Source organism: Morus notabilis, unplaced genomic scaffold, assembly GCF_000414095.1.
Source record: "Morus notabilis unplaced genomic scaffold, ASM41409v2 Scaffold329, whole genome shotgun sequence".
Lineage (NCBI taxonomy): Eukaryota > Viridiplantae > Streptophyta > Magnoliopsida > Rosales > Moraceae > Morus > Morus notabilis.
The window spans coordinates 326,104-341,770 of NW_010358084.1; the positions used below are offsets into that span (position 1 = coordinate 326,104).

General features: G+C 32.5%; 2 protein-coding genes across 2 annotated transcripts; one reads left to right on the plus strand and one right to left on the minus strand.

Annotated features, from left to right (window-relative positions):
* Positions 1-642: 642 nt before the first annotated feature.
* Positions 643-4,840, minus strand: LOC21409874 (protein NDL1). Its single transcript, XM_024161419.1, has 11 exons — positions 4,571-4,840; positions 3,011-3,110; positions 2,755-2,852; positions 2,522-2,610; positions 2,245-2,305; positions 2,075-2,161; positions 1,902-1,979; positions 1,756-1,812; positions 1,559-1,614; positions 1,307-1,442; positions 643-1,215 (listed from the first exon to the last, which is right to left on the minus strand). The coding sequence occupies exons 1-11, from the start codon at positions 4,628-4,630 to the stop codon at positions 994-996; spliced, it is 1,044 nt and encodes a 347-aa protein (XP_024017187.1). The 5' UTR covers positions 4,631-4,840; the 3' UTR covers positions 643-993.
* A 7,189-nt stretch (positions 4,841-12,029) lies between these two features.
* On the plus strand, positions 12,030-15,081 carry LOC21409875 (thiamine phosphate phosphatase-like protein). The gene is made up of 4 exons (XM_024161431.1): positions 12,030-12,363; positions 13,252-13,373; positions 13,634-13,832; positions 14,468-15,081. Exons 1-4 carry the CDS (start codon positions 12,226-12,228, stop codon positions 14,756-14,758), a joined length of 750 nt encoding a protein of 249 aa, XP_024017199.1. The 5' UTR covers positions 12,030-12,225; the 3' UTR covers positions 14,759-15,081.
* Positions 15,082-15,667: the final 586 nt, after the last annotated feature.

Consider the following 15,667-nt stretch of genomic DNA (forward strand, 5'->3'; position numbering starts at 1 on the left):
ACTTTTAGTTATAAAAATTAATAGGCCATAACTTGTCAAGTTATGATTCATAACCAGATAAATTATGGATAAACTTGTCAAGTTATGGTTCATAACCAGACAAGTTATGGACAAAAACCGTGATTTATGGACAATAACTTGTCAAGTTATGGCTCATAACCAGACAAGTTATGAACAAAAATAATAATTTAACCTATTTATTAACTTAAATAAACTATTGGCCTATTAATTTTAATTTATCTCAAGTCTTGACCTATTTCTCTATTTTTTTCAATAAAATAAGGTCCCAGATTTACCATGGACGGCAAATAATTTTATATCGCTGAAAAAATGGTGCCATGGACGCAGAATATAGCCCAAAAAAAAAAAAAAATAACATAACATATTATTTCAGTCCGTCATATTCACGTTCAGCTATAACCATTCACTTGTAGATGACACGAAGCTGTGCTAAATTATTACTGATTTCCATTTCCCATGATGGTAAGTAAGAATACGCTTAAAGCTCCATTCTGAAATATAAGTTGTCTTTGTCACACTTGATATTCTAAAAAGGTAGAGTTCCGCAGTTAAGTTGGCAACAAAAAGTGATCCAATGCAAATGGCAGTTCACAGAGAGAGAGAGATGAAAGAATACGGACAGGAAGTCTTCAAAATAATTGGGGGAGTTCCTCTCTATTATTGATTTTTCGTCATCATAAACATATTTCTCTGTCCATTTTTATACTTTACAGATGGCTCAAATGATACCCTTTATGACTGACTACAAATGAATGAATGTAAGCATCCTCCCTAACTGTATAACATATAAATAAATATATATATATATATCCCTTTTAATTCTCCTCTTCTTATCAACAACCCCTCCTCCAACGACTTCTACCCTTCTTAAATAATCAAAAAATCAATGAACAAAAAGAAAATGAAGCACGATTGGTTGTTTTTCTGAATCACAAAAGGTTATCATATTTGCACCTCTACCTGTCTTCCGCATTAAACCTCAAGTGTGACGCGGGTCTTTATCGGTTTGAGCTTTAATCCCATGCTCTCTGGAGAGAGGAGCTCCGGAGAGATGCAGGATGGGCTGAGTGGGCTCCTTGGGCTGTCACTGAACTGGCAAGGCCTATACAAACCATAGCCCATGAAGAAATACTCCATTGGTATAAGCATTGCATGTGGCTGCTCCTCTGTCACCATCGAGCCACAAGCCTGAACCTGCACCAGCATCACATTCTCCGTTGGAAAAATGCCACTTCTACATTCATTTATTTTATCCCAATCAGAATATTTGGTCAACTAAACATACCTCTACTAAGGCGCTATATCTCCTATCTAATTTTGCTGTCATGTAAAGAGCCTCAGAATGAAAAGGGGAGCTATCCCCGATGAAAATAAGTGTGCGACATTTTAGACTCTTCAAGCCCTCTGTAATGTCACGTCTCCTGCAAGCAGACAAAGAAAAGAGATATAGCAATATGTAAACGCAATATACCAATTGCAAACCCAAAATATGAAATAAAATCACACAGAATGAATGAAAATCTGCGTAGTATATTACCCATTAATTGCTTGAAGAAAACGCAAAACATTTACGCCCTGCCTCTCTTCCAGCAACTGAACAAGGAAAGAAGTCACAGAATTAAACTAGATTCATCCTTCAAATCCTACTACTTTAAGTAAATGTGTCTTTGCAAGTGTGCGGTGCAGGTTTTTGTTTTTGAATATTTTGGAGAAATGATTAACTCAAGCACTAACCTTTCTGCATGCTTGAACTATATCGGATTCTGGAACTTCTGCATTACCCCGAACCTCCTGTACGATATAAATCATCCTTTATCCATCATCAACCAACAAACAGAAGAGGAAATAAAGGAAAGGAGCAGGCTGGAAAAAAAAAGTACCTTACTGAAATACCGTTGGAGCAAACACTCTTTTAGCAAACCACACATGCCATAAAAATATAGCAAATTTGACATCACCTGCATATTGCAAGTTTGATAACGTTATTTCATATAAGAAAAATGACAAAAACAGAAGTTTGATAAGGCTAACAACTAGGCTCAGGGGTAAAAACCTTATTATAAATCCATTCCGACCAAGAGGGTGCTTTGCATAGAGGAGATACAAGTATCAAACCAAGAACACGCTCTCTATATTTCATCTGTGACACAGAAACATTAATTAGTAAATTTTGTTTGGAATCAGAAAAGAACACAGAATAAGAATACTCCAGAGGAAACTTACAGCAAATAAGGTAAGGATATAGGCACCCGCTGTTACTCCCATACACATAACTGCACCAAGCCTGAAGGGTATGACGAAAGAATCACAAAATAAGTTATAGCGATTCTTAGATGTTATTTAAAGGGGGAGAATCCCTTCTATTTCCGCTCGTCATAACTATTAACACTAATAGTGAAATGTTCAATACAGCGTTACATATTTTCTCGGTCTCACAATTATTAGTGAAAAAGTTATTTAATATTAAAAGATCCCAGGGGGAAAAATCATAATGAATTACCCAAAAAAGTTGAGAACTTCAACAATCTGGTCTGCTAAATCATCAACAGAAGGCACAGGATCATCTGGGCAAATTGGAGCAGCTCCCAACTGCAAGAACTCTTGCGGAAGTGCCAAAGAAGGAACTTTGTTAATAACAGTATTCAGTTATACAATGGTTCTGAGGAACAAAACATTCCAACATTAAGGATAGCCGAGTCAGATAAGCGCACTCAAACCAAAAAACTTACTGACCTCATGGCCAGGAGGACTGATATGGTATATACAGAAGTTGTGGAGCAGCAAAGAAGATGCTTCAGGACAAAAAAATAATCCTTGGAAACAAGACATATCTGCTCAAATAATTTAGAGAAGATTAAGTTTTGCTTGATTGTCAGATAGTCTTAGCAAATAAAGAACGTATATGTGTTGGTGAACTTTTAATATCTGATACGACCCAAAAAATAAGCATCATGAACAATACCAACCAAATTAAAACTAGTGCACTTACGGTTTAAAGCTAAATCAGGATAAGTAATAAGTGCGGGCTTGTCTTGGTCCCCATAGATGATAACAGACACATTGCCACGGCCGGTTTGTATTATATGTTCCTGTCAATGAAAGGTTACGTGAGTGACAGACAAGAAATTCATCAACGTATGAGAAACTGAAGGAAAAAAAAAAATGCATGAGCAGAAGACACAACTACACATCCACGAAAATATCAAAATCAAATAACGGTTTGACTACCATTGTATTCTTCTTAGTAATATGTTAATATATCTGGGATTCTTGGATAATGTGGTGCTTTTAGGAGAAATAGCCTTGATAGAAAAATCTACTACACGTACACCATATTCCTAGCCTCCAAGTAAGGGCTAATATCCAGCACCTTTCTTCAAGATTTATTCTCCCTGGGACTTCACATGTGCACTTGCCCCTTTTAAGGCAACTTAAAAGAAACTTGACACTTTTTTTTTTTGTCATATGACTTTTAAAAAGATAGATGAAACAGTCCAGATTTCAATTATTGCAGAAATTTTTTCGTTTTTTTCTGGATAAGGATAAAGGAAAAAGGAAAAGAGACTTGGTTATACTTAAAAAGAGACGCAAGGAATCTTACATACACAAAAAGACATTTTCTTTAAGGTTTTAAACTGGTAAAAATTATCAATAAAACAAGGAAACAAAACAAATGGTAAGACGGAGTAACAACTCGGCCAGTCAATAACATAAAAAGAAAACAAGATAACCAATGAAGAAAGATGCATTTTTTAATTATTTCCTCATGGGCAGTAAACTTCGAAATGGATCCAGCGGAGAATCCAATTTCTTTCCCACAAAGTGAATCATCCATGAAGGAAAGAATCAGAAAATAAGAACGGAAAACAATAAAAACTTGCCAACAATGGAAACTAAGAAAATGGAAAGAAATAAACAGCATCCCATTTCGCAACCCATATCAACACCCAAAAAAGCTCACAAAGAGTCAAAGAGTTTCAAACAATTGGCAAAAAAAAATGACCGAAACTGAAATTTGAAAGCTTTACATAAAGGGTCCCGGACCTGAAGGAATTAGATTACAGAAAACATATAATGAAGGAAGACCGGAAAGACAGCTTTATTTTGGCAAAACAGAGCGCAAAAAAATGATAAAACTTGTATTATTGACTAAAAAAGGTTTCATTCATAAACGGAAAGCTTCGTTTTTTTCTGAAATGCTAAAACGGGGAAAAAGAAAACTAAATTCGAAAATAAGGCATGTACAAATCTAGCGTTTACCATTTTCAAATCTTCCATATCCCAAACTAAAAAATCGACCAAAAAACCATTCGAACACTTTCAGAAAATTAAAAAAAAATTCGTGAAAGCTCTCTCTGTTTCTATCGATTATCAGCATAAAACCTCATTAACCTAAAAGTTTCGATTTTTGAAAACCGATTATTTGAACCGAATGCAAAATAATTATAATAATAAGCTTCAGATTGATAAATCTTCAGAACAAAATCTGTAAGGAAGAGAAGAAACAAAAATGAAAATAAATAAATCAATAAAAAGCCAAAACCTTTACCTTTCCACCGAGATAGATCTTCTCCATATCAACAGAAACGAAATCGTTAGAGTCAGCCATGGCCGCAGCTCCTGTGCCTCTTTAAAGTCCCGAAGCCAAGAGCCCCCTTTCCCTCTCTCTCCACTCTCTCTCTCTCTCTAGAACTCCCTCGTCTCTTTCTCTCTCTCTCCCCCAAAGAAAAAGTTGGCCTTCAGCTTCGATGGCTTATATACGAAGCGATTCTCTCTCTCTCTCCTCTCTCTCGCTCTCTCTAAACTGAGAAACTAACCAGCGGTTAACCACCACCGACGCTCTACTCTTCAGAGTCGTCACAAACTAACTTTTAACCGCCGTCTAATCCCTCCAATGAAGAAAAACGACGTCGTTGTCTGTAAAACGTCGACGTTTTTATGTGGGTGTCCATTTTTTTGTATTGGTTTTTGGCCTCGTGTAAATTTTTTTTCTTTTTTGGGGATCCGAAATTTGACCGAATGGGAATGATGAGTGGCACGGCCTCCTATCATTTGGGTTTGACTAAAAGTGTTTGTTGGTGCTCTGTCAATGTGTACACCTGTCATTGGATGCTCTTTTTGGTGGGTCCTAAATTACTCATGTGGGCCCATCTCTCTCTCTTTTTTTTTTTTTTTTTTTTTTTTTTTGAGAATGACATGTATTTTCCATTTTGTATGGTCCTTTGAAGTAACAAAATTGTGGGTTGCTTGCCGTTCATTTGACTCAATGATTAATCATATACCACCACTAATCATGGTTTTGTCATTATATATATACATACATTAATATAAATATGTTTCTAATATCACTTTTTATTTTCTGTGTTGGGATTTTGTTCGCCCTTGCTGTCTTCACCTAACTATTAACTTACCACCATTTTGGTATAATTATGGAAAAGTTTTCATATTTATTGTTTTCTTTTTTCTATTTCTTTTTCCCCTTTGGATTATTGATTGTTTAGGCACGGAAAGAAATAGATCTTGATCATTCATGATGGGGAATAGTGTAATAAAGGAAAAGGAGTATATTTTAGAATCAAGTATTTAAATGGGTTAAATTGTAGAGGGTTGCTAGTATGATAGTTTTTTAGTTTTTTTTTTTTTTTGGTGGTAAACTAGTATAATAGTATTTAATGCACTAACAAATTTAGCACATCCTTCTATAGACTTCTTCAAAACCCCATACAATATAAATCATGCAAAGAAGATGACTTTAATTTCAATCAAGTTTTATGAAAATGACCATAAAGTGGTTTTAATTTTTATATTTGTTATTTTTGTTGAAACATCTATTCATCTATTGAGATTTGAGATCAATCAATTCACTATTTGCTTTGCTGTCCTTTTAACTCAAAAATATAAACATGTCTACATGTCTACAATACATATCAATTGAATAATATATACAAACAACCCCCACAAACCCATTTTCATCAATTTTTATATAAAAAGCTTTCTCTAAAGGGACCTTAAAAGTCATTCGTGATAATCACTTGTATGTGGCCTATGCTTCTCAACTTGTTTATGCCACATTAATTGTATGCGTAATCAAATCAGTGCCCAATTCATTAAACTAATCAAAAACAATTTAAACCAATTGGATACATCTGACCAGAACAAAAAAAAAAAAAAAAAAAAAATTCCTTGAACCTGTTTTGGCGTGCTCATTGCATTGCCAACAACTACATTCCATGTCTTATTTTAATTCTAGCACCAAATTCTTTTCTTTACAATTATATATATACATATATATATATATTGAATAAGCAAAGTTTTATTTATTTAAAAAAAAAAAGAAGAAAAAATGTTTCAATCCTAAAGCATAAAAGTCAAAAACATTTAGCAGAAAAGCAACCAAAAGATGAAAGGCAAACAAAACTAAGAAAGAATAAAATAAGAAATCATTAAGATTTTCTCGATTTATAAAACCAACACTGAGCTGGTAAGAAAGATCTTGTTATTATTATCATACTATCATTAGTACTATTATTATCTTTATATTTTTAGCTAAATAGAGACCTAACTATATGGCAGAGTGAGAATTTTGTTGCAGATCTGAGTGCATTACCAAAATTAATGCTAGCAGATCTTGTAGTAATAATAGCAGGTATTTTGTTCCCATATCTCTATATAGCACACGTGAAATGCTCCTAATATGTCTCTTTCCATTACTTTTATTTCCCTTTTTCTTGCCGGTAACGTCAAAAAAACTTTGCAAATAAGGGCTCAATAAGCGAAAAGGAATGCTTTTGTTAGGTGTTACACCTTACACTGCCCGCCTATTCATGTTCAAATAATGGAGTAGTGATGTTAATTAGGCGGATTTTAGAAATTTGGCTGGACCCCATTTGAAAGAAAATTTACAGTGAAGCCAAATGGGAAGTGAATGACTCGTTTGTCTTAGCTTCAGCTTTGAGAGTCAACTGGCTTTGGAAGTGTCTCGAGTTACCACCAAGATGTAGGGGTGGCAATTCGGGTTAGCAGGTTGTGTTCGTGTCTGTTGACCCACTTAGTTGATACGAATAAGTCTGACACGAACACGACCCGTTTATTAATCGTGTCAAAATATAAAACCCGAACACGACATGTATATTGACGGGTTGACACGACACGACACGAATAACTCGTTTATTAAATATGTCATAAACTTGTCGTGTCAACCCATTTATAAAATGAATGATAAATGGGTCGTGTTAACCTATTTCTGGTGGTACTTTATCATCCACTCTTGGAAGTGTCTCGAGTTGCCACCAAGCTGTTTTAGTTAAAAAAAAATTAAAAGGTTATAAACGACAGAAATCACAAAACGGTTGTTTGTTTTTTACATTCCATTCGATATGAATGGAAGGAAACAAAAGAGAAATGGTCACAAATGATCACCAAATATAAGAATATTTAACCACGGATAAAGACTAAATCTATTAAGAAAGATGAATGATGTGTAAATATGAGATTACAGTTTATATCAACTTAATTTTTGAATGAAATTTCTCCGTTTAGAGAAAAAAAATGAAAAATGGTAGAAATGATAACATTTTTCTTTCATGTCCTTTAAAATAAGAGAAGGAAAATAAAAAAATAAAAACGAGTACTTTGGCAATTATTTATCTGATCCATTTGCTCTTTCTTACATGTAATGTCAACTTTTTTTATTCTCTAAAATCTTCACCGTGTTCACTTTTCTACCCCTGCCAAATCTTTACTATCTTTTTTACTTTCTCTCTCCGCCAATCACTCTACTCGTTTTCACACCTTTCACTTTTCAGTTCTTTTCTGTTTTCACTTCCCGCATTAAAGCTGTTTTCCTGCAGAATACTAGGATAAATTGTCGTTTGATGAATGTCTTCATTGTCCTTCTGAATAAGAGGGTTGATAATAGAACATCACTTAACAAGTCTTTTTTTTCCCTCTTAAAGGACATTTAAATGCTGTTTAGTTCGTTAATTTAAATTTTTAATTTGAGTTAAGATATGATTTTATATGAGAGTTTTTTATTGTAATAACAAAGTTAAATGTGATTATTTTTAAAAAATTTTACTGTAACAAAACTTAAATTTTAAACTTGAATCAATGAAATAAACAGGATCATAATCAAGTCATTTGTTAATGTCTCTAATGTCACTCTTTATCAACAGCAAAGCACATACAACTTTCCCAAATAAAACACTAATCTAAAGTCGGTACAAGAAGAGTGTTAAATGCATATATATGCAAATGACGCGAGTAAATGATATGTTGCCCGAAAAGCAATCAATGGCAGAGAATTTAGAGATGTCAATTGTGTCCGTCAATTCGGCCCAGAATTAGTTAGTTTATACGTGTTTTGTGTTGTTTTTGGCATGGCCTACTAAACCTTTATACCGTGTTCGTATTAGCTCAAAATTTAAAATTACAGACCTAGCCTGACCCATGATCTCAGGCCCATTCATGCTCATGCTCGTACTGCACTTGTACCTTTATCTTGGCATAATAGATCTTTAAGTCGGTCTATTGAACCATTGAGTCATTTAAATCTAATTTTTTTAACAGTTTTTAAATAAAATATAATTCAAATAAAAATATAATTTTATATTCTATTACTAGACAAAAAAAAAAACTTGATGTCATCATTATTATAAGTACTAATTTATAAATAAAATTTTCATTTTATTTAAATTAATACTGAGAATAGGAGACAACTAATATAAAGGGATAACAAATTAAAATTAACGAAAAATTATTTGTAACAATAATTTTTATATTTGTTTAGAGATATGTAATAATAACGAAAATTATTAACAAAAAGAAAAAACTTATATTTGTCTTGCCGGCCCATCGTGCTTAATAGGTCGTGTCATACTTGTGTCGTGCTCGTGCTTGTTGTTGTGCAGTGTCGTGCCAGACCCACATGTCAAAATTTATAAACCCGACACAGCCCACCACCTCATATCGCCTCATGTCGTGCTTAGTCCAACTTATTATTATCTCATGTCATCGTACTTGATGAGCGGCCCAAATCCAATTGACATCTCTAGCTTATGCACTAGCTAGTGACTGGAACAGTTCATTTAGCACTTCTCTCGGTACCAATGAAGTCAAAATTGGCTAACCTTGTGGAAACAAGATACTAGATAGGGCAGAAAAGTTTGTTTTTTTTTTAAATGATCCACGCATGACTTATCCACTAAAGTTAGAGTTTTCATTGGTCGCTAGATGTTGGATATTCGCTTTGTCGAGTTAATGCACTGACGATAATTAGGGTTCTCCAAAAGAGAGATTTTGGTCGTAATGACTTTGGTTTATTTTATTTTATATGATTATCTAGTTAATTGTCTTTATTTCCAGGGAGTAAGATTAGCTTCTTATGCCTTTAATTCAGACAGTGAATTTATTTAGTTGGAAGAATCACTTCCATCTATTGAATTTGTTTTTATATTAGATGCTATGATTTTATAGAGAATAACAGATTTTTCATTTAAAAAGATAAGAGAGATTTTTATAGTTAGATCTCGTGAAATGAAATACTAATAGGTCTTTGTTTTTCAGCCGTCAAATTTATATTAAAAGTTATCTATTATTGAGAAGTTTTTTTTAAGTGATTTTAATCAAATCTAATAATTAGAAATATGCACTATCACTTTTAAAAAAATAAACACGCACTATTCATAGGAGGCCTTACTGTAAAAATCCTTAAAATATGTCTTTTAAGTTAATTTACCAGCTTTTTTCTTAAGTGACTTTGGTAAATCGTTGATTGATTTGTGGTTATTAGTTATTGATCTTGCTAAATACTCGATTAATTCATCATTGATTTACCAAATTCTCTAAGGCATTTTTTTTTTTTTTACTTTAATATGTAGGATTTAAACTTCACGCCTTGTGACGAAGTAATATTAATCTTAAGACGTTCATGTAACCAATATTCTTCTTATCCGCCTTTTTTTTAATTATGATTATTTTTTTATTTCAGTGGTTATTTTTCTAATTAAATTTTGACACCTTATAAATTATTTAAGTACTTTTAATATTTTATTTTTATTTATGTGGTCAGAATTCTAAATACATATGATATGATAAATAATTAGTGAAGAAACGGAAGACAAAAAAATGAGAACAACAGATCTGAACTCCTTACAAAAATAAGCTCTTAAATGTCAAATCACTGCAATCAAAATCTAACATTCATGTGTTTCGTATCGTGTTTAGCCTGATCCATTAAAATTTTATACCGTGCTCATACCAGCTCAAAATTCAAAATCACAAGCCCGACTTGACCTATGGTCTCAGGCCCAATTTAAAACTTTTTTTTGAACAGTTTTCAAATAAAATATAATTCAAATAAAAATATAATTTTATATTCTATTACTAGACCAAAAAAAAAATCTTAATGTCATCATTATCATAAATACTAATTTATAAATAAAATATTCATTTTATTTAAATTAATACTGAGAAGATGAGACAACTAACATAAAAAGATAACAAATTAATATTAGCGAAAAATTATTTGTAACAATAATTTTTATATTTGTTTAGAGATATGTAACAATAACAAAAATTATTAATAAAAAGGAAAAATTATATTATCTTCTCAGTCCATCAGCCCATCATACTTAATAAGTCATGTCGTGCTTGTATCATGCCCGTATTAGTTGTTATGCCGTACCAAGCCCACGTATTAAAAATTATGAGCCTGACACAGCCCACCACCTCATATCGTGCTTAATCTAACTTATTATTATCTCATGCCGTGTCATCCTGCTTGGTCATGACTCATCCTGCTGGATGGACAGCCCAAACTCAATTGACATCTCTAGATTATGCACTAACTAGTGGCTGGATCAGTTCATTTAGCATTTCTCTCGGTACCAATGAAGTCAAAATTGGCTAACCTTGTGGAAACAAGATACTAGATAGGGCAGAAAAGTTTTTTTTTTTTTTTTTTTTTTTTTTTTTTTTTTTTTTTTTTTGTGTTTATATTTTTTATGATCCACGTATGACTTATCTACTTAAGTTTGAGTTTACATTGGTCGCTAGATGTTGGATATTCACTTTGTAGAGTAAATGCACTGACGATAATTAGGGTTCTCCAAAAGCGAGATTTTGGTCATAATGACTTTGGTTTATTTTATTTTATATGATTATCTAGTTAATTGTCTTTATTTTCAGGGACTAAGATTAGCTTCTTATGCCTTTAATTCAGACAGTGAATTTATTTAGTTGGAAGAATCACCTCCATCTATTGAATTTGTTTTTATATTAGATGCTATCATTTTATATAAGTATTTATTTTTCAATCGTTAAATTTATATTAGAAGAAGTTTTTTTAAGTGATTTTAATTAAATCTAATGATTAGAAGTATGCACCGTCACTTTTAAAAAATAAACATGCACTATCCATAAGAGCCCTTACTGTAAAAAATCTTTAAAAAATGTCTTTAAGTTAATTTATCAGCTTTTTTCTTAAGTAATTATGGTAAATCGTTGATGTCAGTTTGGTTATTTGTTATTGATCTTGCTAAATATTTGATTAAATCACTGATGTACCAAATTCTCTAAGGCATTCTTTTGTTTTTTTTACTTTAATATGTAGAATTTAAATTTTTCGCTTGTGACGGAGTAATGTTAATCTTAAGACGTATATGTAACTAATATTCTTCTAATTGGTCATTTTTTTAATTATGATTATTTTTTCTGTTTTAATTGTTATCTTTCTAAATAGTGATGATATAATAAATAATTATTTAAATATTTTAAATATTTTATTTTAATTTATGTAGCTAAATTTTTAAATAGTGATGATGGTCTCGTTCATTTTATCGATTTAAATTTAAAATTTAAAATTTATTATAATAAAAAATTTTTAAAAATAATTACATTTAATTTTTTTATTATAATAAAAAATTCTCATATAAAATGAGTGAAGAAACAGATCTGAACTCCTTACAAAAACTTGCTGTCAAATGTCAAATCACCGAGTTCCACGTAAACAAATGCACCCATGTACTACAGGTTAATTCCCATAGGCAGCCAAAGTCGAACCACTTTCCTCTTCTCTCAAGTTTTGCCGGGAGGGTCAATCGTCGACCCCTCTGGGGACACCCAACATTTTCAATCAGGAAACCGCTTTCTGGATCGTCGAGGAACCGGTTATCAGTCGCCGGAAAGCCACCTCCGGCGAAGGCCATGGCGGGAACAGTTGTGGTTTTTGACTTTGATCGGACAATACTCGACGGCGACAGCGATAATTGGGTGGTCACAGAGATGGGTCTGGCCCAGCTGTTCAGCGAGCTTCGCTCCACCATGCCTTGGAACTCTCTAATGGTCTGTGCAAATTCATGTTTTTTTTTTTTTTTGTTAGAAGAAGTGAGAAATTTATGTACCCTTTTTCCTTTTCCTTCTTTTAACGTGAAAGAAGAGAACATTCAGCGTAAACTTTGCAAAGTTGTTGTGATTGCAGTTAGGATAGTACATGCTAAAGACTTAAAAGTGTTCTATTTTTCTTTTTTTTTTTCTTCCTTTTTATTTTCTTTTCAGTTTTGGCTTGATTGGCTCCTAATCATGAACCAATAAAGTCCTAAACTTAAAGCTGAGCTAGAAAATAGTCCTAAACTTTAACTAATTTTATTTCAAAAGAAAATGGTATGCATAAGAATCATGATTTTTGATTGTTAGAGAACTTTGCATATATGAGTCTTTCTTACATTGATCATAGATTTTTGAAATATTTAGTATTTTGAGTTTATTTAAAAATTATATCTTTAATTTTTAATTTTATTAAATGTATATCTTTAAATTAGATTTAATACTTAAATTTATACATTTTTACAGTCAATTTTTAATTTTAAATACTTAAAATATCTTAAATTAAAAATAAAAAAAGGAAAAAAAAAACTAAAAAAAATTTTAAATTTACGATTTTAACCTTAACAAATCCAAAATACCATTAAAATGGATTTTTTTTTGTGTTTTTATTTTTTATTTTTTGTAGTGTTAGAAAGTTTTAGTTTTAGTTTCTCTCTTTTTCTTAAAGATGATTTGGTCATTTTAAAAGTCAAAATCAATTATTGACCGAAATAAAAGATAGATTTGTATATTAAATTAAATTTTAAAATATATATTTGATAGATTGGTATAGATTTATTTTTTGTAGTTTTTTTTTCTTTGTGCTGGAAATAGATTCATATGGTTTGGTTTACTATGAATATGTAGGATAGGATGATGATGGAGCTTCATTCCCAAGGAAAAACACCTTCGGACATTGCCAGGTGCCTGCAAAGTGCCCCAATTCATCCCAGTATTATTGCAGCCATTAAATCAGCACATTCCCTTGGGTGACTTCCTGGACTTAGTTACTATTAGTTATGGCTTGTTTAAGTTTTGGGGTTGTTTGGAACCTATACTCAAACTCAAATTATGATTCTGCTACAGTATTTTTTATCTCATAAAGAGTTTGAATTCTAAAATTTCTTTTCCACAAAGTTCTCGTCAATGAACCCAAATAATATTTTGAGTATACATTCCAAAAGGGCCCTTGATGACTGTTAATAAGGATGGAGACCAAAGATTATGAAACACAATTTGATGATTTCAGATGTGATCTTCGGATCATCAGCGATGCAAACAAGTTTTTTATCGAGAAAATATTGGAACGTCATGATGTGTCGGGATGCTTTTCGCATATCACCACGAACCCGACCTTTGTAGATGAGGATAGAAGGCTTAGAATTGTGCCTTATCATGATTTAAGCTCGCCTCATGGTTGCAATCTGTGCCCTCCAAATATGTGCAAGGTATTTCTTAGCACGAGTATCAACTATTGTGTTTTGTGTAGATGTTATCGGTTTTGGTTCAACAAATTTGAATATTCTAGCGTTGTAACTCGTTATGAATTTCTATATCTTAAAATGCTTAGTAGGGTGATTGAATTATGTAGAACACCAATGTCTGGTTTAGTTCAAAGGGAGAGAATTTATATAGGAAGGGCTTGATTGTCAAGCCCTGTCTTAAGAGCCAGAGTAAAAAAGTGACCAAAGACAGTATGCGAAATTCTATCATCAACTTTCCTATCTGCTTCCAATTGTAAATGTTTCTACTTTCTAGCTAGACTTTGAATATGCAGAGAGCCGTAAGAGAAATTGCCAGTTACTGACAATTGTATCAAGGTGATATAGAAAATTCTAAGAAAAAAACCAATTAACAAGTAAATATCCTTTGTTTGTTACTATCAGTTAGACGGCTAACTATAGGCTAGAAAATTTGCTACTTGAAGAGACATATTGTCTATTTCTACTTCAGTTATAGTCACTTCTGCAACTTAGATTTTGGTCCCTTTTAAACGGCAAAAGAGTTTAATTTTCTTCTCTCTAGTGGATTTCCTTTCTTCAATGGAAACCGTATGCTAACCATGAATCGAATGTCATCTTAGGGTCTTGTGATCGACCAAATACGGGCTTCTGATTCTGAAAATGGGAGGAGAAGATTTATCTACCTTGGAGATGGGGGTGGTGACTTCTGCCCGACGCTGAGGCTTGCCGAGGGAGACCATGTCATGCCAAGGAAGAACTATCCTCTGTGGAAGCGCATTTGCAGCAACCAAACGCCAATCAATGCTGAAATCCATGAATGGAGCAACGGGGAAGAGCTTGAGAAGATCCTTCTTCACCTCATCAACACGACTGCTGAAGAAATCAGTTTCAGCAACTCACCTCAAAGTTAATGGGAACAATTCAGGACATTTCGAGGCTTCGGGAAATCATTTCTTGATGAGTTTGCCTTTGCCCTTTATCTTGTGATCTGACTATCAACTAATTTACCTTCAAATTTAAGACATTATATTTAAAGGGATGTTTGTTTATTGTATTCGTCTCTGATTCTGAATCATGATTCATGGTTTTTTACGGTGTTTTTCTTTCACAAAACACACGTAAAACGAGAATAGTTCTGAATCATGATTCTGAATCCATGAATCAAACGTCTACTAAGATGTCTCAGCCAACATGATTCCTAACCAGGATTATAATAGATTGTTTGGACATGAAATTGGAGAAGCCAGAATTTTTGGAATTTGATCATCTAGTTTAGAAACTATTAGGGCCCATTTGATATATATACTTGAATCTGTGATTTTGATTCCGCTACAGTGTTTTTTTATCTTATAAAGAATTTATATTTAAAAAATTTCTTCTCTCATAAAGTTCCAGTCAATAAATCAGAATGACTACTTAAACGAGTACACTAAATGGATCCTTAATTTGGTGTCAGACCTAGGCTCTATTAGCTTTGATCTACTATTCTTTGTTTCTCGGGATTGCATAGAATATTCTTCATAAATGCTCCTTTCTTTACTCACCAAACAAATAAATAAGTGAAGCTAATCTTTTCAACTAGCATACCATATTTCTGCAATCTCTACGGCCTCCATGGAGGATTTCTTTTTAATGTTATTATTACTATGATTGTTATTGCTGTTATTATTATGATGATAAAGTTGAAAGAAATTATGAAGGCTTAGTGAGATCTACGCCAAATCCATATCATGGTTTAATGAATTTTGATTGATGCCACCATTTATTGCCTGCCATTATTGTTTGTGATGATATTTCCATGCAAAATTTCCTTTCCACGT